Source organism: Clarias gariepinus, chromosome 18 (genome assembly GCF_024256425.1).
Source record: "Clarias gariepinus isolate MV-2021 ecotype Netherlands chromosome 18, CGAR_prim_01v2, whole genome shotgun sequence".
Taxonomy (NCBI): Eukaryota; Metazoa; Chordata; class Actinopteri; order Siluriformes; family Clariidae; genus Clarias; species Clarias gariepinus.
In genome coordinates this window covers 14,306,471-14,329,580 of record NC_071117.1, presented here as the reverse complement: position 1 = coordinate 14,329,580, position 23,110 = coordinate 14,306,471, and the positions used below count along the sequence as shown (strand labels likewise).

General features: G+C 35.7%; 2 protein-coding genes across 2 annotated transcripts; one reads left to right on the top strand and one right to left on the bottom strand.

The window, feature by feature from the left end:
• The first annotated feature begins 1,941 nt into the window (after positions 1 to 1,941).
• LOC128507043 (serine/threonine-protein kinase pim-2-like) lies at positions 1,942 to 4,997 on the top strand. The gene is made up of 7 exons (XM_053477670.1): positions 1,942 to 2,039; positions 2,714 to 3,045; positions 3,158 to 3,252; positions 3,482 to 3,532; positions 3,729 to 4,101; positions 4,189 to 4,359; positions 4,535 to 4,997. Exons 1-7 carry the CDS (start codon positions 1,942 to 1,944, stop codon positions 4,627 to 4,629), a joined length of 1,215 nt encoding a protein of 404 aa, XP_053333645.1. The 3' UTR covers positions 4,630 to 4,997.
• Positions 4,998 to 10,496: 5,499 nt separating this feature from the next.
• tspan34a (tetraspanin 34a) lies at positions 10,497 to 20,848 on the bottom strand. Its single transcript, XM_053476510.1, has 8 exons — positions 20,764 to 20,848; positions 16,452 to 16,528; positions 13,290 to 13,505; positions 13,036 to 13,110; positions 12,402 to 12,509; positions 12,184 to 12,312; positions 11,598 to 11,690; positions 10,497 to 11,122 (listed from the first exon to the last, which is right to left on the bottom strand). The coding sequence occupies exons 2-8, from the start codon at positions 16,506 to 16,508 to the stop codon at positions 11,072 to 11,074; spliced, it is 729 nt and encodes a 242-aa protein (XP_053332485.1). The 5' UTR covers positions 16,509 to 16,528; positions 20,764 to 20,848; the 3' UTR covers positions 10,497 to 11,071.
• Between the last annotated feature and the right edge of the window lie 2,262 nt (positions 20,849 to 23,110).

Genomic DNA, 23,110 nt, shown 5'->3' with positions numbered 1-23,110 from the left:
TTGCAACGTATATAACTATGTTTAACAAACAAAATGAAAAAAATAGACTCCCAAATATTCATTTATTTCATTATGGGTAGCTACCCTGTGCACCTCTAGCAACAGTAGCTTAGGATGTGACAATGATTTGTTCATTTTAGGAATGGGCTGTCATTGTAAAATCACATCTGGTGCCTTATAGATTTTTCTTTTTTATTGACAGAATGAACATTTTGTTCAGTTGTATTTGTTTCTTGTTCATTTGTAGAAGTTACAGTTTTTTTTTTTTTAAATGACCGTTACAGTTGCATCATATCTGAACAATCTCTTTTTCCGCTCAAACTTCCTCAATGAATTCTCATTTTTTTTTTAATTTACATTTACTTTTAGGCATTTGGCAGATGCTCTGATCCAGAGCAGTTTCTGTCATTGGATAGATTGTTACACTGGATACTAGGTTAATAACTAAGTATCATCAATCAGGTATGCACAGAGACCGGAGAATAAGTGTATTTTGGGTACTTACAGTATCGTACATTGTAAATTTGATTAGCATAGTGGTAAGCACTCTGGTTTTGCATTTCTAGGGTAGAGGGTTTAACCCCCCTCTCAGGGAATGTGTATATTTGTTGTAAACCATATGAAGACAAACCCAAATGTGCGCATGGATTTTGCATGTTCACCCAGCGCTTGGTGTGTTTCCTCTATGTACTGCGGTTTCCTTCCAACGTCCAAAGGCATGCAGATCAGGCCGGTAGTGTTTGTGTGCCCTGTAATGGATGGGGACCATCCTGGGTGTACCCTGCTCATGCCCAAAATCTCCTGGTTTGTCTTTAGTGTCACACTAAAAACATGAGTTTAGTGAGACTGACTGTTAGTCAGTCTAATCACTTTTAATAACACATGCACACATCGAGTTATAAAGTGCAAGAGTAATTAGACTAAGTGATTATAAAGCCAATATGCATGAATGTTTGATTTTACAATGTACACTATGTTGACAAAAGTATTGGCCCACACCTGCAATGACATTGTATCCAAATTCATATACCCCCTTTTGCAGCTATAACAGCTTCAATTCTTCTCAGAAGGCTGTCCACAAGCTTTTGGAGTGTTTCTGTGGGAATTCGTGCCCATTCCTTTCATAGAGCATTATTTATGAGGTCAGACACTGATGTTGGACGAGAAGGTCTGGCTCGCAATCTCCTGATTCCCAAAGGTGCTCGACTGGGTTGAGTTCAGGGCTCTGTGTGGCCAGTGAAGTTTCCACACTGAACTTATCAAGCCATGTCTTTATAGTCCTTGCTTCGTCCACTTGGGCACAGTCATGTTGGAATAGAAAAGGGACTTCCCCAAACTGTTTGAAGGATAGCATTGTCTGAGATGTCTTGGTATGCTGAAGTATTAAGATTGAAACACCTGAATTTAATAATTAACAGGTTTGGCCAAATACTTTTGTACATATAGTGTATTATTAAATATATGTCTGCAGAAACAGTGATAATTACAGAATATATTACAGAATAGAGATAACGATCCTCCTGTCTGTATTTGTCCACTAGGTGGTGCCATTTCTCTCTTATCGCTCCCAAAAGAGAGCTAGAGGGGAACAACTTAGTTACAGCAAACGAAAAACCAAGGACATTAAAAGTATTAATTATATGGACAAATACTCGAGAGGGTATAAACAATGAGTGAGGAATTACCAAGAGATACATTTTCCTCAGTTATAAACAATATTATGTAACGACTATCATTATTTTATTATATTTATTTAGTTTTAAGAAGCGAATTCATGTTCATTATAAACAAGGGGAAAGACGGTTGCTACATTCGAAATCGTTGTTTATGATATGTATTTTGCGTTTAACAAAATAATTACCTACATGTTTGAGAGGTTTATCTTACAAAATGTTATAGTAATATAAAAATGAGGTCTTTAACAATAAAAGATTGAGATACATGGAAGTGAAGTATGTTCCAAACGGCCTGAAGGACCCTACGAAATATACTTCGGAATGGAACGCGGCCGTGGTCAAAGATCCTCCTGCCGCTCGCCTGTGAACACGTCACATGTCCAGACTATTCTGATAGGCTGTTGTATCATGGTGCTCACGTGGGTCACTTTTAAATTCGATCAATCAACAGACACAAACACAAATATCAAGTGATGGACAGAAATTTTAACGAATCACGAAACAAGCTTCTTCAATTACTGCCTTATGATAGGCCCGTGGTCTTCGTAGGCCCTTGGGCTTCAGTCTAGGTAAGCCCGTACATCAAGGCGGCCTTGAATTGAGTTATCTCACAAATCACAACCACTCTGTTATACTATGACAAAAAAAACTATGATATAAATTTAATTTTTTTTTTTTTTGGTAAAATTAGTATTTAGTATTTAAAATTAGTAAAATTGGGGATTTTTACAATTTAAACATTTTGATCGTGCTGTGTGTAGTACATTATGTGTGTAGACATATATAGATATACTGTATACAAACGTGTTATCCTATGTACACTTTTATATATAAAGTGCATCTCATTTCACTCCATGTCGTACCTGTGACAAATCCTGAATCTTTGTGCTAACTTTTTGCAGTAAGTTAAAGCGAGACACTGTTGTGTCCAATCCTTCTGTTTTATCATACTGATGATGTAAGAGAACATTATGACATCAGAGTATCGGTGGGTCACAGTGGGCTGCAAATTTAGTTCACAACACTGACCTCTGCTAATACTGGACAATTGATTGGAAGGAAAGGGAGAAACCTTGGAAAAGAAAGGCGATGGATTTTGTTAATGAGAAACCTGATGTCCAGCCCAAGAACAAGCTAGCAAAAAGGAAAAGAAAGGAGAAAGTAGAGCAGAAGGTGAAGACAGAAAAGACTGAGAACCGTGTAAAGGCAAACTCCTCAGTCACTAAAAACCCAGTCACTAAAAAAGAAAACAAGCAGAATTTCAGGAAAAGACTGGGTGTCCCTCATAAAGAACCTCAGCCTGAGGAGAAAACGAAAAAAAGGAGGAGAACACAAAAAGAAGACAACAAAGTCAAGATTGAAAATGCAGGTATGCATGACTTTTTAAATAACACTTAGACTTTTAATAGCTGTCGGCTTTGGAAGCTGGATCTCAAAAAATGAGCTTTACTGTTTTTGTTTTTTTGTTTTTTTTTTAACAGCAAACGTTTTTAGTCGCTATGTTTTGGATGGTATGCTGGGAGGAGGGAGCTTCAGTGCCGTCTACCCAGGAGTTCGTAAATCAGATGGGAAAAAGGTAATATCTGCACGGATAGAGTTAACTGGCACTGCTGAATATAATACAAGACTTGTAGATCATTACATAGTACTGAGGTACCAAATGATACAAATATTTATATTTTTTGAAAGGAATGTCTCTGTATTAAATTGAGTATCTAAGACTAGTTACTTTATGAGTTACACTTGGAAACTGTACTGGAGACAGATAAGAGTGTTGAGGCTAATTATTTAGTCCTGTGTTGCAGGTGGTCGTGAAATTCACGCCTAAGCGTCCGGGAGAGCAATATATCACTCTTGTAAGTAAACTTTACTTATTGGTTTTGTGATTTTCTTTCCAGATGAAAATTACTTCCTAAGTCAAAAGGTATGAAAAATGAAAGTAACAAAACTTGTTAATCACAGTTTTAATCTTTACTCATTAGTTGACTAATATGACGTTTGACCTCACATTCACTGTAATGCAATCCTAACTCTATCTACTCCTGTTTTTAGCCCGGTGACATACACAGTCTTCCTCTTGAGGTGGCGCTAATGGAGCTCGTGTGCAAGCCGCCTCAGTGTCAGTTTGTGATAGAGCTGGTGGAATGGTGCGAGACACCCTCATTTATCATCTTGGTTCTGGAGCGGCCTGACCCCTGTGTTGATCTCTTCGAATACCAGCAAACTGTAAACATGTCTGAATCACTGGCTCGAACCATCATGCGGCAAGTGATTCAAGCTGCACGTCATTGCCGTGACCGTGGTGTCTTTCACCAGGATATCAACTCTAAAAACATTCTCGTGAACCCCCAGACAATTGAAGTGAAGCTGATCGATTTCAGCTGTGGTGATCTGCTTAAGGACACACCTTACAAGGAATTTAACGGTACCTCAAATGTGAATAGAATTGATGGAAATTTAGTGGTGCATTAGTTTTGTGATGTTACTGATAATCTTTTCTGCCCTTCTTTAGGCACCATGGTTTTCTGCCCACCTGAATTGGTCATGGAAGGAGAGTACAAAGCAGAACCTGCCACTGTCTGGGGTTTTGGCCTTCTTCTGTACAACCTGTTATGTGGTCTTACAAAGAGTGAAATAGATTGTTGTGAAGGCCACCTGGACATTCCTGATCATCTGTCTGAATGTGAGAAAACACAGACATTCAAACATGTACACAAAGCTATAAGACTTCCATAGCAGAATAGCTAGAATTATGTATAGAGCTATAGAATTATATTTTTTTCTTAATGACTAATTAAGAGAGTTTCATATGGTTGCAAAATTTCAAGTTTTAACCATTTATATTACTGGACCCACAGCTTCCTGCAGTCTGGTGAAGTGGTGTCTGGAAAAAGACCCAAAGAGAAGACCAACCCTCGAGCAGGTCCACTCACATCATTGGTTCACATCATGAAGAAGTAGCAGAGTTGACTTCATGCACACTTGAAACTCCCAGAAGCTCCATGTAATCTGTTAATGTCTTTCCTAGCATGTTAGTTAATACTGTATGCACCGATCAGCCATAACATTGTGACTACATACCTAATATTGAGTAGGTTCCCCTGGTGCAACCAAAACTGCTAAAAGGTTAATGCTGGTTCCAGTAGAAAGTAGTTAAAACACATAGTGGTGTCACAACACACAGCACGCAGGTGGACTTACTCAGTATAAGTTGTGTGATCATAATATTATGGTTGATTGGTGTATATGTTGCAATAAAAGTAAAATTGTGCACAAAAAAACAGTAAAATGTTTAAAATAAAAGAAACAGATAGTTTTGTCTCCACTGGTTTAAATCTGTGTTTGTGTGTGTGTGTTTCGGTGCCAATGTTCATGGTCACATCTATTCGTATTCTAAAGCCATGAGCTTGCCCTGTGTTTGGGTCATGATGAAATGATTTTAATGAATTTAAATTAACTGTGAGGGTAAATAGACTGTCAGATTTACATCTTTGAATGTAAAATGTTTTATATTATTCCTTTTAGGCAGTCATTCCTCACTGAATGTAACAGTAGGCAGTGTCGAATACAGCGGAAACAGGTATGCCCGGCCGAGCTAAGGACTACTGAAACCCCAGATCAGACTGCAGAGCGTCTACAGAAACAACGTATATGACAGGCTGCAGCTAATGGTAGCACACATCAGGATCTGGGTGTGGGCGGAGCCATGGCTTACCCCTAGTTGTTTATAAAACCTTCTTTAGTCCCATCATGGTATCATACATGAATCCCGATTTGTTTTGTTTGGTGCGCATGTTGCATTTCATTGGCACGCTGTGATGCAACGGCAAGGATCGCTAGCTTGAATTTTGTTCTGCTTTGACATGGTGGAGTTAAAAAAAATTTACTTCCCGTTGCTAATAAACTAAATCAAGCAACTGCTAAATATGGTTGATTGTTAAAACTCAAATTTGGGATTTTTAAAAAAGCAGACCAATTCATTTATGGCATTCATGAGAATTTGACCAAATCTTTTCGGAAAGCTTAGATGTACACTAAGTTTTGAATATAATAACGTCCAATATACTGTAACAGTCAGAGGTTTAGTAATGTGACAAGGTGGCACTTCCTGTTTGTTGTGGTCTGTCTCGGTATAATGCTAGTCTGATTAGCTACCTTGCTAAGCTTAAAACCCACTATATTATCTTATTTTTGAAGTTTTAAAATTCCATAGTTTGAGCAAAGCACGACACATAGCCACCTGATTTCGAGCAAAAGCCATCATATTTGGTCGAGCCAATCATATTTCTCTCTGTCACATGATCAATGAAGTGGAGATACCTCCTCTAGAACACAGCAGCACAACGTGTTCAAAGGTTTCTTGCAGAATGTTTAAGCTAATAATGTTACAACTAGTCACTGTAGTAGTCACAGGTATAACTCACACCAACAGTATGTATCGCTTAACGTCAGTGATACATTCTGTGAAATAAGACATTATGTGATTTGAATGTTGTTTGACCTGTTTGAATAACAACACTTTTCTGTTGATTTCTGATTTTTCTGATTTGCTCTCACTAATTCATGTCTGAATCACTACAAAATCACAATCAAAGCATAATTTTGCTTTACAATATTGCTTTACAAAATTTACGATAGTATTGCATACTTAAATCACAGCAAACACAACTGCAGACTGATTTAATTTGCCAAAACTGTGGGTGGTAAGTTTAAAGCTTTTTTAAAACATCACACAAAATTGAAACTTATATAATCCAAACAATTTTGACCAAATATTTTGCCTTTTGTGCCTTTATTGTCATTACAACCATATACAGTAAGTACACAGTGAAACGAAACAACGTTCCTCCAGGACCAAGGTGCTACATGCAACATAAATTTACAACATAAATTAACATAGACACTAAACTAGCTAACCAAGAGGCCTAGTTAGCTGGCTAGCAGAGACAGGACAGAGAGACCTAACATAAATTACAACATAAATTAACAAAAACTAACTAGCTAAGTATAACATTTTTACAGACAACATAAAGTGCACTTGCAAATGTGCAAACAAGAGCAACAACAATATATTGTAGCGTTTTTACGCCGAGAAGAATGCTGGAGAGACGAGTGAGCTTATTTGCTACCCAATGCAATGGCTGGGAGTACTTTATTTAGCATACAGCCGGTAATGGCATGAGCAGCACCTTCACTCAGGAGCCTACCTCTAATTCAGCGTCAGCCTGAACTAGAGCACATTTCACACGTCACACACCTCAACACACACACAACAGGGCCAAAGTCACTAACCCAAACACCTTTCCCCATCATGGTGAACACACCGACATCCCCGCAAGGCATGCTGGTCGTCAGCCGCCGCCCTGCCCACGCCACAATATTAAGATCCTGTCAATATATTAAGATAATTGAAATGATTTATTTTTCCGCATATTTTAACAAGGAAGCTGGGGTCAAAGCCCCTGGAGCAGATAAGGTTAAGGACCTTGCTTAAGGGCTCAACAGTGGCAACTTGGCGGTGCTGGGGCTTGAACTCCCAACCTTCCAATCAGTAACTCAGTAACCCAGGGCCTTATTGCAATAGATCTTGCTCAAATCTGCAAATATGGAGCTGAACTGACTGAGCTTCAAATTTATATTTTAATAGATATTTAAAAGTGCTTTTTTGGTTCAGGTGCTTATCTGTTGATTGTTGGTGTATTTCTATTTTTTATCTGAAAAGGTAGTGGCTGTCTGTTGTCCTGATGTCACAGGGAGACTTTGCTAGCACATTTACACTGTCATTTAATGAAATACAAAACTTAAAAACTTGTTAGACGTTCATCCAAAATAAATATTGAGCACTACAGCGCAGTCTTAATGAATAAATGTAAAGATTTATATTCTAGTTTTTTCAGGATACTCGAATATTAGTCATGGTGGTGCAGTGTATCAGGTAAGTACCTCCAGTGATGCAAACACAAATTGTTGTTGGTCTTTTGGCTTCTCCCATCAAGGGGTCGCCACAGCGGACCAAACAATCCACGCAACAACTCAGCACAGGTTTTAGGCCGAATGCCCTTCCTGATGCAACCCTCCCATTTTATCTAGGCTTGGGTTCAGCACTGCATCCAGTGGCTGAAAATCAAGCCCGGGCCTCCTAGATGGTAGGCAAGAAACCTACCACTGAGCCACCAGTGCCCATCAGTGACACAAACACGAGTACTGTAGCTCAATCAGATCTCGAGCTTAAGATAAAAGCTTAGCATTTTAGCTGTGTACATGAGTCTTGTGAAAATAAAGAAACAATAAAACATAACATAAAGCATAAAAACATACACTTGGTTAATTGCTTAATTTCACTTCATTAATGGGGGGGCAGTTATGGGGTGGATGGTGTCTTGGGGCGCTAGGAGGGAGTCTCGCCCGGAAAGCAATTCAGTGTAGAACCGCCACTGGTGCTGATATCATAGATCCCGTTTGATCTCAAAATGTTGAGGATGCAAAATTGCTAAGGGATTTTTGATATCCCAAATGATTTAGCCATGGTGATGCCCTAAATTTAGGCCAAAAACTGCCTAATAATTTCCTGAGAGACATTATGTTGAGTGACATCTCTTTAAGCGAAATTTTTTTCCAGCATCCGTGCCTTTTTGTTGGTCTTAGCATGCTCAAAAACACACACAAAGGCGAAAATGGTGCCTGAGCAGAAATGGCACTGTAAGGGATCACCCCTAGAGGGCGCTGTGCGCCTGAAGACTTAGTATGTGTGTTTGTGTAGTTTTGTGTTTCTTAAAACTCAGTTTCCCAGGTGATGGGAGCGCTCATCTGAACCGAGGTAGCTCATTAGTTTTCTTATAAGTAGCGTTTGTTTAGTTGTTCATTGTTGTGCATTGATTATGTAAAGTGGGCAATTGTTTTTGTGTTGTTTTTGTTCAGTTTTAGTTGGCATTTTATTTTGTGGATCTGTGATTTAAGTTTGTATTGTTTTGTTTGAGTTTGCATCAGTGTTGCACTGTTTTGTTAATTTGTTTTGTTAGCTTGTCTCCATGTATGTGTCTATCCTTGTTTGTGTGTCTCCCGGCCGGTGTGTCTCCCGGCCTGGGTGTCCACACCCCTGGGTGTATCCTAGTCTGTTTTGTAGCCATAAATGAAAGAACATGGATGGTTCAAAGTCGATTTTTTTTTATTTTTTTTTTTTAGAGACACTTAGGGGTCAACGACATCAATGCCAATCACTTTTCAGTAAAAGGAACTATATTGTAGCAACCCAGAAAAAAATTCTAGTACACAAACGAGAGACGGTTTTCTTTCCAAAAAGTTTATTGCCAAATAGATGTTTGTAATGAAATTAATGTCAGATTCTCGTCTCCACGTACAAGATTTATGTCAGGCACTCTATTCAGATGTGAGTAAATGCTAATTGCTGTGTTGTTTGGGGGGAGCATTGTGCTAACGTATGTCAGTCCGTGTCCAACAGAACAGGAAAGGCTTGAATGAAGAAACAAAACATGCACATTAATATAAATATATATAAACATAAATATTCTCACTGTATATGCACATAAGAATCTTTCCCAGATAAACAGCTTTATTTGAGTCATAAAGAGGGGCAACTTTTAAAAAGCAGATTAAATGTAAAATCAATGATAGACAACGAAACACAAATATATGCTAACTACATAAACTAGCTTTGCCTTTTGCAAAGTGAAAGTGTGCAGAAGTAAGCAGCTTTATTTCACTCATAAAATACTCAGTATTGTTGTTTTGTGTGTGTGCGTGCATGCATTTCAATTAATGTTTCAGAAAACATGCCTTGTTTTAGTTTCTCTCCTTGGCCTTAGTGAGCCCTGTTTTTGTGATAGTGTATACAACTGAAACATCAATATGAGCCCTGGGGAAACCTGGTGTCACCTGAGTCGAGCGTCAGGTGATCACGACTGAGCCAATGTTTCCCGCTTGTGCGCTGCGGAATTGTGGGTAATCGTCTCCCCTGCTCGCTCTTAGTGCTCGTCTCTCACTGTTATAATCAACATCCGTGCGCATGTGTACTGTTTACTATAGCACTGTGACCATGTGTGTGTGTAAAACATATTTTATTTTGTGTTTATTAGTTAAGTTAAAGATCTATTCTCTCTCTCTCCCCCTCTCTCTCTCAGCCTGCACTGTGTATGTGTGTGTGTGTGTGTGTGTGTGTGTGTGTGTGCATCATTAGACACTGTGCCCGTCCCCTCCTCCTCTCGCCTTATTGAATCTTATTGATTATCCTAATCCTTTTTAAATGATCGTTTCTAGAGTGGCCCAACTACTGCATCAATCTCTTTAAATATTGTAGATGTCTATGCAACAAAATGTCTGGACCTCTGGCTCAAATCATCATGCAGCAAGTAATACACAGAAGTTTAGATAAATCTATACTAACTAAATTTGGTGGATGTTAAAGATAGACATTGACCATTAAAAAAACAGCACTTTATAAAATTATTTTCATGAGATTTGATCGATTTTTTAAAATTAGGTTTACATAAAAAAAAAAAATTATAAATGTAAGAACGTTCTACGTATCTTTTAAATCCAGCAGGCGAGATAATCATGTTACAATAATATTCGAATACACAAATGAAACTTTGAAAAAATCTTTCATTTAGATTCATATAAACAACATTTCAGTACATTTTATTATACCATATAACTGTACATACATAAGATGATATCTTACTTTACATTAAAAAAGGATTATGTCATTTTGTATTATAAAACTATTGTGTGTTTCTTATCTAGTTCTATTTGCAGAAACATTTTACACCTTTAATTAAAACAAAATCAATAGAACTGGACAAGTTCAAACTTTACATGAGACTTTAATACCATCAGAACTTATTTAATATCTGCAACAAGACCAGTGCTACATCATATTATTGTTTATGACACAGTAAAACAGGAAGCAAATATTTAAATCCAGACCGTGCTGGAGTCTAACTAATGATTGTTGGGAACTATGAATGTGGGTGACAATGCTCTGATTAATACTTCAAGCAAACCCAAATAAATGTTACAAACTTACAAATAAATAAAATCTAATAGACATCAACAGGCATTCCATAAAAAAATTATATTAACTTTTTCTTATCATAACTTATTAATTGTTAGTACTATTAGCAAGCTAGTGTGTTAGAAGTTAATTTATGCTGTAAGACCTATTGCAATATCACATAAATAAAAATATGAAATTGCGTATTATTGGTATTAATTGGTACTACTGGTCCAAACCCTGAGGTTGACCAGTGGTAATTTTTCAGAAGGTTTGTCTTGTGAGAATTAATAGAAATATAAGACAGCAATCAGCCGGCAGTGACGTGAGTAGTAGAAAGAAGAAGTGCATACATCAGTGCTTGCTGCAGCTTTCGCTATTGTAATCATTTTCCTATGTTATTGTACAGGACCATGGACACAACCATTGCAGCAATCTGATAGGAAAAAGACAAAAAAGGTGTTAAAATTTTAAATGGATTGAATGTAGCTTGTTATTTTATCAATGTAAAGTATAAACTGTATAGTAAAAAGTATAAATGTAGTTAGTAATTTGTCACAGTGCTTTTCAGGGGATTTGACCTAGTTTTGTCAACCTGATTCTTAAAAATATATTTTTTTTGCTTTTTAATGTCAGATCAATAGATGAAACAGAACACATGCAGATGTGAATTTCAGTAACACACACCAGTGCTTCCCCTATTTTAACAACCATACGTCACCATTGATGCATGAACTGAACTGAACTTGTGCAACGTGTCATTAAGACTTATTGACAGATTTTCTTTAAAGTAACTAATGAGGAACACATTTTTACTGTAGAGGTTAACTTTTAGGGAGATTGACGCTCCCAATAAGAATTCCTCATGATATAATTTTTTTCTAAGAAATCTGATGTAATAGGTCAGATACCTCTAGAGCAGCAATGCCGATGGCCACGCCTCCTAACAACAGCGTGTTATCTTCTATAAATTTTACCAGTACTTCGAAACAACCGTGCACTTCCTGTAAAAAAAAAAAAGTCAGTGTATGAGCTTAGCATGTAAAACCTGTGTGTGTGTGTGTGTGTGTGTGTGTGTGTGTGTGTGTGTGTGTGATTTGATTCAGAATTCTAAGCATCTTGGGGTCAGATAAATCTCAGAGTTAAAAATAAATATTGCATTGCTTTCTTTTCAAAGATGAATGTCAAAGGAACTCTGATTAGAAAAATCAATGCTAATGTTTATAGTTAATGAGATTTAAGGAATGTAAATCTCATATTTTGCTCCATACAGTATTTTGTGGCTTGTGTGTCAGTCTTTTATGGAATTTTGGTTGGGCTTTTAAATTAATCAAATTATAATTTTATTCCTTTGTGATTTGATCTTTTAAATGGTATACCATATAGGGGTTAATAAACTGATGAGCAAGATGAGTTGATTTTTTAATCAACTGATCTTGCTCATTAGTTTATTAACCCCCAGACCCCCTATCCCCGACATCTGACAGAGTTCCATACCGCTCTTTCTGCTTCACTCAAACTACACACTGAAGTTTCGGAGCAGCAAGTCACTGGGTAATGTTTGTAAGCCGTTTCAAAAGGAGATCCGTTGAAGTCGGTGTAATTGTTGTATCCACAGCATTTCAGCTAAAGAGAAAAATAATATTAGCCTTACTTGTAAACATAAACCTCGACTTTACTTGACTTACTAGTGCTTTATTTTACTGTATATTTACCTGTGTCATAGTGCTATTAAAGACAGATGAGAATTCTGATTCGTTTCCGTACTCTTTCCTAATGACTTCAACAAATTTGTCATTTAAAGAGCCCAAAACCTCCCTCACCTGTGAGACAAACAGACGTTATGAATGTTTATCAATTTATGAAATAAACCTATCAAACAGCAGTAGCATCAGAACAGCGGCGTGAGAGAAACTAGCTTTATCTCATTAAATAATTTTAAAGTATTTTCAGCTGCTTGAAACCCAGGTGATGAAAATATGGAAATGCAGAAGTAAACTCATGTTGATTTATGAGGATGGTCATGAGTGTGCATGCTCTTCTTTTTTCTTTGTAATGATTAATAAAAAAAAGTACAAAAGGGTTATTTTTTGCTTTCAGACAAATTATGTTACTGCTTTGGGGGTTTGACAAATTCACACTGAGATGAGGGTAGAGTAAACAAGGTGTGTAAAAGGGGTGACATATAGCTTGTCCAATCACAAACAAGGTTTCTAAACCAGATTTTCTCATTTGTGCAATGGCTTTGGCTTAAACCTTTTTTCTCTTTTTTTTTTACTCATTTTAAAAATGTTTTACATTTTTTTCAGATTATTTGCACTAAAAGTGACTAAAAGTCACTGGACTTACCAGGGGCTGGAACACCAGAACTATAATGGCCCCAGCCACCTCAGCAATGAAGATGATGAGCACAATGATGAAGAACTAAAGTAACCAGACAAAGAAATTGCATGTACAGAAAGTTAGTTTAATACTGCTTAGGATACACAACATACCTTTCCAGTTTTATAAGATTATAGAGAATGCACTTTGTGTTTTATATCTTTATTATTATTATTATTATTATTATTATTATTATTATTATTGTATCAGACATCACTCACGGTCAGAAGCATACACTTGTTCTCAGTTATTGCTCCGCAGCAGCCCAGGAAGCCCATGATGGCGAGTATGGACCCTATGCCAATCAACAGGTAGCCCACGTTAGCCAGTTGGGCCAACTCTGGAGGTGCGTCTTTAATCTGAGATAACATCCCGAGCATGGAGCTACTGTCTACTGTCACCCAGATCCCTACACCCAGGATTGCAGCACCTGCCAACTGGGGATGAAAAAAATTAAATTTATACAATTAAAAGCAGAACTACATACTACATTTTCTTTATATTGTCTACTGCTTTAATACATTTGCGTAATGTACCAGGAAATGTTTGGACAACAGAGTAAACAGGAAAAAAGATAACACCCAGTTTTACTACATGAATCACCAAGGCCCATGGTCCTCACACTAGTTAAACATTAAAACTTTAAAGTAAACGTACTATGAAAGCACTAGGTCAGCTTTTTCTTCTTTATTTCCTTTATTTCCTTTTGTTTTCTAGATATGTAATGCATAAAATCCATCTACATAAAGGTTAAGGAAGCAGATATTTAGTACAATAGTGCTTCAATTTTCCTCGATGCTATACTGTATTTTTAATATTTTATCCTTTTTTTTATTTGTTAATTTTTAGAAAGCAACTGTATGGAATGAAATTTGTGCCAAAAACAGATTGAACCAAAATTGAATAATTCATTGAAAAAAAAATTCTAAGTAAATAAAAAATAATTGCAAACCAAAAAACTGACATTAAATGCAAATATAAATATAAAATAAATGTTTTCAGTTTCCTGCTGAATATGTCCTAGGATATTCCCAAGTTTACTGATGAGCTTCATTTCTTGTTTGGATAAAATGCATTATAACATTTATATTTCTCAGAGTTTTAGTCAGAATCTTGATAGTTCGGCTATATGCTTAAAATAACTGTGTATCACTGTAGGCTTTATTCCACTATCATTATCATTTGGGCCCAAGCACGATACGGTGCGCAGTACTCTCTTGTTTTCCTAAGGATTATTTTTCCCCACCGTTTTGGCCTTTTGGGCATCTTAACATGATGCCCAAAAGGCCAAAAGAGAGTCTCGTGGCTGAGAGTCTCGTGGCCCCCAAACAAGGTTTTGCTGCATAGCTCATACACACTTGCATGGATGCACACGAAACTCGGTACACATTTAGAGCTCCTCGAGCCGAACAACTTTCACACTGCATGTCATGGGCTAAACTCAACAAGAGGCCGGTTATTTTGGGTTGTTTGCAAAAACGCACCTGATGGATTTTGATATACTCCTCCTAGGGAATTTATACTGTACGATCGCCCTCAAACCGGGCCGATGTGATCTAAAGACATTGAGGACGCAAAATTGTGGAGGGATTTTTGATATCTCAAACAGGTCAGCCGTGATAATGTCTTAAATGTACCCTGAAAAATGATTAATAACTATCTGTGCGGCATTATATTGAGTGACATTATATTCAGTGACACGTTCAGTGACAACACATTGAGTAACATTATAGTGTGATGCTTTTCTTTTAGCATCTGCGGCCTATTCTACACACGTAACATCACAATTGTTAGCACACACACACCCACACACACACGTCTCTCTCACAACCCACACACATGCACAAACACACTTATATCACACAGACATTACAAATGTTAACACTCTCACACTCACACAGATGCACACATGCACGCATACACAAACACTCTATCACACTTCACAAATTTTAACACTCACACACTCACATCTCTGTCTCTCATGCCCGCATGCAGAAACACACACACTAACAAGTTACATATCAGGAGGCTAAATAATATTAGGTTAAGTTGTGGCCACAGCATCGTATCTTGTACATTATACTATCATGTTCCCACACCTTAGTAAATCGTGGCCACACGTATCTGTAGCAACATTAAATTGTATTTACTGACATATGTTCACTATATCGATTTTTCTATCAGTATTTCAAAGTGAAAGCACTGTATTGTGACCTGAGGCACTGCAGTAAAGGGGCTGTAGAGAAAAAATGTGTTTACCAATCCTTATAGCAGTAAATTATTTTCCACCAAAATTGTAATTCTTGTAAGCTTATACACACTTCTTAATTTAAACACCAAATAGCAATTATAGCTTTTCCAGATTCTGAATACCTGTACATAATTTTTTTTTTTAAAGAACTTTGCACTTCTCTTCTTTTTGTTTTCAAGTTAAGTGTGTGTTTTTGTGAACAGAAAAACTCAAATTGATTGTAACCAGATAAATCAGAGTAAATCATCGCTGTCTCCTGAAAGATGGTTATCGGTTTTGTTCTCTGTATGATTCCATACAGCAACATAATAAGACTTATATCAGTGCAGATTCTGCCCATTTCATGTAAAATAATATGACATTATATGAGGATGTCTCCACAAGTATCAACCCAGGATAATAAGGTAAGTCAATACTTGATAAATGTGTGTTTTGACAATTCCTTATTAAAGTGAATCATTTTGCAGCATGGTCATACTTTAGTTCATGAAACATTAAGTCTAGACTTGTGCACACTTCCCTTTTTAAGCACCCAGCAGTGATTATAGACTTAAGTATTCAAATTCTGATAATAAACCTTTTAAAATAAAAACAGCATGTTAAGAAATATATCTTAATATATCCTTCCATACTGATTGCTATTTTTTATAATCAGAAATTAAGCCTCATTAAACACGGCTGAGATACAGTAAGAGACGTTGATAAATATTCAAGTATGCCTTTGTGCTTTTAATTCACACTCAGTGAGCCAAGGCTGTGGCCTGAGTATGATCCAAAGTCTGGTAGTTATTGCTGTCTTTCTAATAACTATCCCCACAGCCTTTTCCCCCACTCTTCCTTAAAACGTGATTATGATAAAGGTTAAATAAGATAATAGTAATATTAATCTTGATTAATGAGTGTGTTACATGCAACAGATTAAAAGGTCAAAACTAGACATTTATGATTACGCGTGATAGATAACCAATGTAAATCATTAATCAGCTAGCTACACATTCATTTAAGCAAATAAACTTTAAAAGTAAGAAATTAAACAATTAAAAACGAGCATGCTATTTTTTACAGTACATGGCTTTAAAAACAGTTACAGATCATGGCATTCATTTTGTAAAATAAGAAAAATCTGACTTACGAAGATGACACCATTGAAGATGAACATCATTATTTTCAGAAACCCTGAGCAGCACATCTTGACTTTGTTTGTTGGTCCTGAAAAAAAGGGATAAACTTTTTTTTACATAAGGAACATGCGAAGCACAGCGCACACGCTCTGGGTATCTATTGTTGTTTTGCACTTTCTGGGGGTCACTAGGTTGTCACTAGAAGGAGTCTTATGCTGAAAACTATAAAAGATCTGCTGCTTTTCGTTTCCTGTCTGTGATGTAGCTTCACAGAAAAGCGCAGTATCAGCTTAGAGCTCTACTTCCTTTGAATCGCACCTTCTTTTTGTTAAAGCTGTAAAAAAGAAAACAATGAGTGTGAAGTACAATGAGAGTTTTTGTTAACTCAGCCACACGTAATGGCAGAGGAAAGGGTAAAATATTAACCCTGTGCCTCATATAAAGTGTTATAGGCCCTTGTGTGGTTGAAATAAAACCTTTCATTTCTGTACTCTGCCAGTCAAATCGAGTTAACACGAGATTAGCAGTAAAATAAGGAAAACTGTTTTTTAAAAGGGTTTAAATGGCTTGAGTTTCGGGGTTTAAAGAATTCATTATTTACTTTTGGATTGTAATTGTGTTATAAATGAGTGTTTCATTAAAGGTGTGTGTACTTGTTTGGTGAAGGAACTACTAAAGTTCTGTAAATTACTGTAAATCTAGATTGTATAGTGTAGTGCCTAGTGCAGAGTGTTCAAAAACCTTTAGCAGTGTACACACACTGACCGCTTTATTAGGAACACCTGTACTGTACACCTTGTCCTTTATGTGATTATACAAAACAATCGACAAAAAAAAGTTCCGGTTATATTTAAATCAAATTCAAATTTTATTTGTCACATACACAGTCATACACAGTACAAAATGTAGTGATGTACAATGTATTTACATTAGTAGTGGGTCCAATAACTGTTTTGCTTTTCTTTTTTTATGATAAATTTATCGTGAGAATTTCAGTGACTGCTTTCGAAACTGTTAGACTGAATTTTTATCTTTAGCTTATCACTAGAGCTGATAAGGGACATGAGCTCAGTAGCACATGACCAGGCCACTTACCTGTACTGTACATCATTAAACCTACATCTCTACGGCTATAGCCGTCATATTGATCTAATATATAAAGGTTTATAATTTATAAAAGCACTTTTAAAAGAAACCCTGTTCTCATCCCTTCTGCTTTCCTCTAACAGCGATCCTAATGTTCTAACACATTTGTTTTGTTTGTTTGTTTTCTGGGTTTTATGGTTTTAGAGCTCCTGATTGCTCATGCTGCTGTGTCACCATATAGCCATAAAAGCCATTTGCCAATATGAGAAAAACTACATTTGTGAGTCTGTTCCCGGCAAAAGCAAGACTGAATTGTAATAACCGAATTAAAAACATTGTAGCAGTGCATTAGTTATTTGTAGATGGTTCTTCGGAACTTCCGGGGTGGTTTTGTCTTTCTTTGTCCAAAAATATGCCAAATTCCCACAATTTGCTAATTTTGTTATTTGATAACGAATCTTTCTGGACTGTTACAATTTCAACTCATAATTAGTTAAGAACTGACACTGTTCAGTCCTAGCACTCTAGCGTGATTCACTACATGATTGAACGTTTTATTTCCAACAAAAATGTATTGCTTTTAAATAGGAAGGAAAAAGGGATTTGAGAGAAGACTCTTTATTAAGTGCTTGTTTATTATACCAACTGCTTTGAAATGTTATTAAGAATGATGTTCATAAGAAGTTATGCAAAAACTGGTTCTTGTTAACAGGTTAGCTGGCAGGACTTGGGTAAAGATCTCGGAAAATTGATTGCTTTTGACAGTACATGGTCCATGACCAAAAGATTTACATAGCAGGGCTTGACTATTACAAGGTGTTGAAGAGAAATAGTAGCAGGTCTTGACAATTCATAGCAAAATGTGACAGTTTGCAACGAATGGGTCGAAGTGCAGTCTGAGGTACAATTTAGGTCATTCAGGACATTTTGTGGCTAATGTGTAGCCAGTTCAGATTTAAAGCATGTAATGTCAAAGTGAAGTGACAAAGAACTTTGCATGCTCTAGCAAAAGGTTTAGGAAAATGTGAAAGCCCACATCACAACAAACAGTATAAGACATAGAGTATTAGTTTCTTTATGCTTGAAATGTAATGCTGTTGTAATTACGCTATAATATTCTGTGTCTAAGTTTTTCTTTTTTGGTTTACTTCTCAAGCATCCCTGAAAAGCTGTATTTTATTCTGCTTCTACTTTTCTGTTATCTTTAAAATTTGTTGAAAAGAAAACAGCAGGAAACACATTTATATGCACTGACATTTGTCGTTTTGTCTATAATAAAAAATAATATAATGATGTGCACTTTATAATACATAATAATTACAAAAATATAACTATTTATATTTATAACTTTCTAATGCATTACATTTGGTATATTCTGCAAATATGACTCAATTACATATTATATTATATTATATTATATTATATTATATTATATTATATTATATTATATTATATTATATTATATTATATTATATTATATATTTAAGCAATATTACACTCAAGGTCATGCTGCTGTGGTGAATATCAGCACAAATGTAAAGTTAAACTGAAAGCTAGCGTGTACAATCCCTTGTTCCAGAAATCAAGTAGTGCCCTTGTATTGTGTTAGAGAACTATTTGTGGTTCAGCCTTGTGTTTTACAATGTACTAGCTGTAAATAACACTGTGTAACATATATATAATATATAGCAAGAAGTGTAATTAATGATTGTGATATGGGTTAATATGGATTTACTTATATTGGATTAAGTTAAATATAATATAATATAATATAATATAATATAATATAATATAATATAATATAATATAATATAATATAATATAATATAATATAACACTCTACAATAACACTAATGTACAGTACATTAAAAAATGTACTTATTTATTTCTCCTAATAGATTGACCTTGTTAACCTTTTTTTGTAGAACACAGTTCCCAACACTAATCTTCATCACTTTTGATAACGCCTGTTTATCTTCACCTATTTAAGTGTATTGAAGTGGATTTATGCGTTTTATCTTGCGTCATTAACTCATGACCTTTAAATCTTCTAATAAAAGGCACAATAAAAAAAATGAGTGTAATGAGACACCACAGGAACTTCCTTATTGCACTAATTAAATAGAAATAAAATGCTGAATCACACCAATATGAAAGAGATAGAAAGAGCGAGGATAAATAGAAATATACAGTAGCTGAAAGGAGTAAAGTGAAAGATGGACAAAGAGAACTTGAGTAGAATTTACACATTATTACAAATCTACACTGGCTGGGCAAAGAAGGTAAGTTTAATTTCAACAGTGTGGTAGGCAGTTCATGTATGAAAATGATTCTTGCTCATGACCTACAGTAGAACTATTGTGCTCTTTTACAATCTGCGTCCCGGAATACACCTGTGTCTTTCAGCACATTTAGGTCATCAGCTGATTTTATTTTATTGCCACATAATGTTTTTAAGTCCAGACCTGAAGCAACCCCAGATCATAAAACTGTCTGTTTGTACAGTGAGCACTAGGCATAATGGGTGCATCGCTTCATGTGCTTCCCTTCTTACCCTGACACGCCCCATCGCTCTAGAATAGGGTTAATCAAAACTCATCAGACCACATGAGCTTTTACGATCGATCCAAAGTCCAAGCTTTATGCTCACTAGCAAACTGAAGTATTTTTTTCATAGATTCACTAACAAGTGGTTTTCTTATGGCCACACTTCTTAATCCCACACCACACAGTCCCAATCCTGTGAGTGCTTATCACATTGTGTGTGGAAATGTTCTTTCTTTTACCAAGTATACAGTAAAAGTGACCTCTATTCATCATATTTGTCCGACTACATTTCTTTCACAAAGTTGACAGGTAATCACCATTCTTCCAGGTTTTGATAATTTGTAATAATTTCAATAATTACATATCTCCTTGCTCCTTTCAAATGCTTTGGCAAAGCAACATACATATTTGTATAAATTTATGCAATTAAATAAAGAACAGCAAACATTCTAATCTAATTGTAAAAAATTAAAATCATTGCTTACAAACGTTTATTAGAATTAGAGGTTCCAGATTGTAGATTTGTTAGTTATGCAGTTATTATGGACTAAATATTAATCCAACATTAAAGTGACAACCACATAAAATTAATTTGGTTATACCACTTCCTATTTTACTAATGTGCACCTGGATTTCGGTTTATTTCAACAACAGGTATACACTTAAAGTAGAAGGGGCTGAAGTTCTTACCTGTTCACAGATGAATTCACTGGTCCAGGTGTGGAACGAGAGTGCGGAGCGTTATGTTCCATAAAGAACTGGGATTATATGTTTTATCCCACAGGCTCCAGAGGGAGGGGCATGGGCCTTCCAGCCCTCTTTTCCCCCACACTCCTGTGGTCAAAGTTTAAATAAAAAAAAACAATGACAATGAACAGTAAGGTGAGTCATCAAAGTGACTGATTGTTTTACTAATTTCGAGACGAATTACACTACAGCATTTCCCATACAGTTAATAAATACATAGGAAGGCTTGTATACAGTGGGGCAAAAAAGTATTTAGTCAGCCACTAATTGTGCAAGTTCTCCCACTTAAAAAGATGAAAGAAGCCTGTAATTTTCAGCATACAGTAAGTATACCTCAACTATGAGAGACAAAATAAATGTAAAAAAAAAGAAAAAAAATCAAGAAAATCACATTATAGGTTTTTTTAAAAGAATTTATTTGCAAATTATGGTGAAAAATTAAGTATTTTGTTTTCATCTCAATACTTTGTTACTTTTTTGCCTCACTGCACATATAAAATGTGTAAGTGGGTTTTATATTACTTTATAGTACTTTATACTGTGTGTGTGTATATATATATATATATATATATATATATATATATATATATATATATATATATATATATATACACAGCACCATATTGACAGAAAAACACAGAATTGTTGACATTGTTGCAGATTTATATATATATAAACAATGGTCATTGTTTCAAAGCATAAATAAAAAAAATTAAAAAATTTGAAAAGAAAATTTATTGAAGGGTGCAGGTGTGATAAAAATGTCTCTAGATAATAATAAAATTGTCTCTGATGAGCAAGCCAAGGGTGAAGGCGACAATGACAAGAAAAAACTGAGGAAAAAAATGAGGAACCCATCCTCATTTGGGTGATAACGGATAGAAATTATATAACATCACGTGTTATGCAGCTGAAAGTTCCAATGTTAGTCAAAAATGTGAATATTTCATTATAATTTTGTGAAGCTCCACATATAAACATGTCTGCTTAACCAGCAAACATGACGAAACATTTACCTTTCAGTACTTAAAGATTAATGACAAGTCCAGTCTATTATAAATAGGATTAAGTTTTTTTAAATTGGTTTTATTTGTTTTGTCACTGGAATATAACCAGACAAGACTGATTAAAAGTTTCAAAGATATACATGAACAGTCTTTTAACATTTAGTTTTTGTAATCAATTTTTAAAAACAGTTAACACTTCAGACGTTATGGTAGTGGTTAGCACTGTGGCCTCACACCTCGAGGGTCAAGAGTTTGAGTTCACCTTCCGGTCTGAGTTCACGTGTTCTCCTCATGCTTGGTGGGTTTCCTCTGTCTGCTTTAGTTTTCTACCACAGTCCAGAGACATGCAGATTAGAATAAATGTTTCCAAACTGCCCAGAGTACAGTATGTGAGTCAGCGTGTGTGCTTGTGCCCTGAGGTGGATTGGCACCCCTTCCAGGGTGTACCATGGATAACACCCCAAGTCCACTAAGTGGTGTAGAGAATGTCCAATCCCTGGCAGAAGGGCATTTTAGCGCATAACACACCGGCTAATTATCTGTTGCCTTCTTTTAAATAATGTAATATTTAGGATGGAATATAAACACATGTTTTTTCCCCACAACAAGCAATTATGGGGTGAGATATTGGTAGAGAAGTTAAAATTTTTCATGTTTAGAAAACATTTATTTATTTATTTTCAGTTTTTATTTTTAATTAATTAATTTATTTATTTATTTTGAGTGATTGATTAATTTTCTGAAAAGAAATTTCTTGGTTCACATCTGGACTATGGTCTGCCAATGCTGAAGGCTTTTCAAAAGTCTCAACCCTTTTATTTAAAAAGCCCATGGTTTGCTGTGATATAAACCTTTCTCTCAATACTGAAGTTGTCCTCAATACTAAGAGGAAATAAAAACTGTGATACAATTTTTTTACCGTAAGTAATCCTTTTAGTAAACACCTACAGATGTTATTTCCTAAACCGAAGAAACAAACCGTTGACGTTAGACTTTATCGGTATGACTCTGATAGCTTAGATCTTTGAGCTAAATTTAAATTTATCTAAAAATGATTGACAGAAAAAGTAAATGAATAAAAGACTGGTGGGTGATTCTGCAGTCCAGCTTCCTGGTGTTCAGGGTTCAAGGACTTCCAAGCTTCAAATCCTGGCATTAAATGTGCAGTATGTTTTTATTGTAAAAGCACTTTTATAGCTCAAGTTAACTGACTTTCAAGCTTTGTTCTATATTTTGAAAATGTGAGCAGGACAAAAGAAAGGAGTGATATGCGTTTTGCCTTG

Coding starts and splice junctions, on each gene's coding strand:
- LOC128507043 (XM_053477670.1), top strand. CDS start 1,942: ATGGAAGTGAAGTATGTTCCAAACGGCCTGAAGGACCCTACGAAATAT. Junction 3,046..3,157: donor AGTCAAGATTGAAAATGCAG/GTATGCATGACT, acceptor TTTTTTTAACAG/CAAACGTTTTTAGTCGCTAT. Junction 4,102..4,188: donor ACCTTACAAGGAATTTAACG/GTACCTCAAATG, acceptor GCCCTTCTTTAG/GCACCATGGTTTTCTGCCCA.
- tspan34a (XM_053476510.1), bottom strand. CDS start 16,508: ATGTGCTGCTCAGGGTTTCTGAAAATAATGATGTTCATCTTCAATGGT. Junction 13,506..16,451: donor TCTTCAATGGTGTCATCTTC/GTAAGTCAGATT, acceptor TTTCATCCCCAG/TTGGCAGGTGCTGCAATCCT. Junction 12,510..13,035: donor TTCTGGTGTTCCAGCCCCTG/GTAAGTCCAGTG, acceptor TTTGTCTCACAG/GTGAGGGAGGTTTTGGGCTC.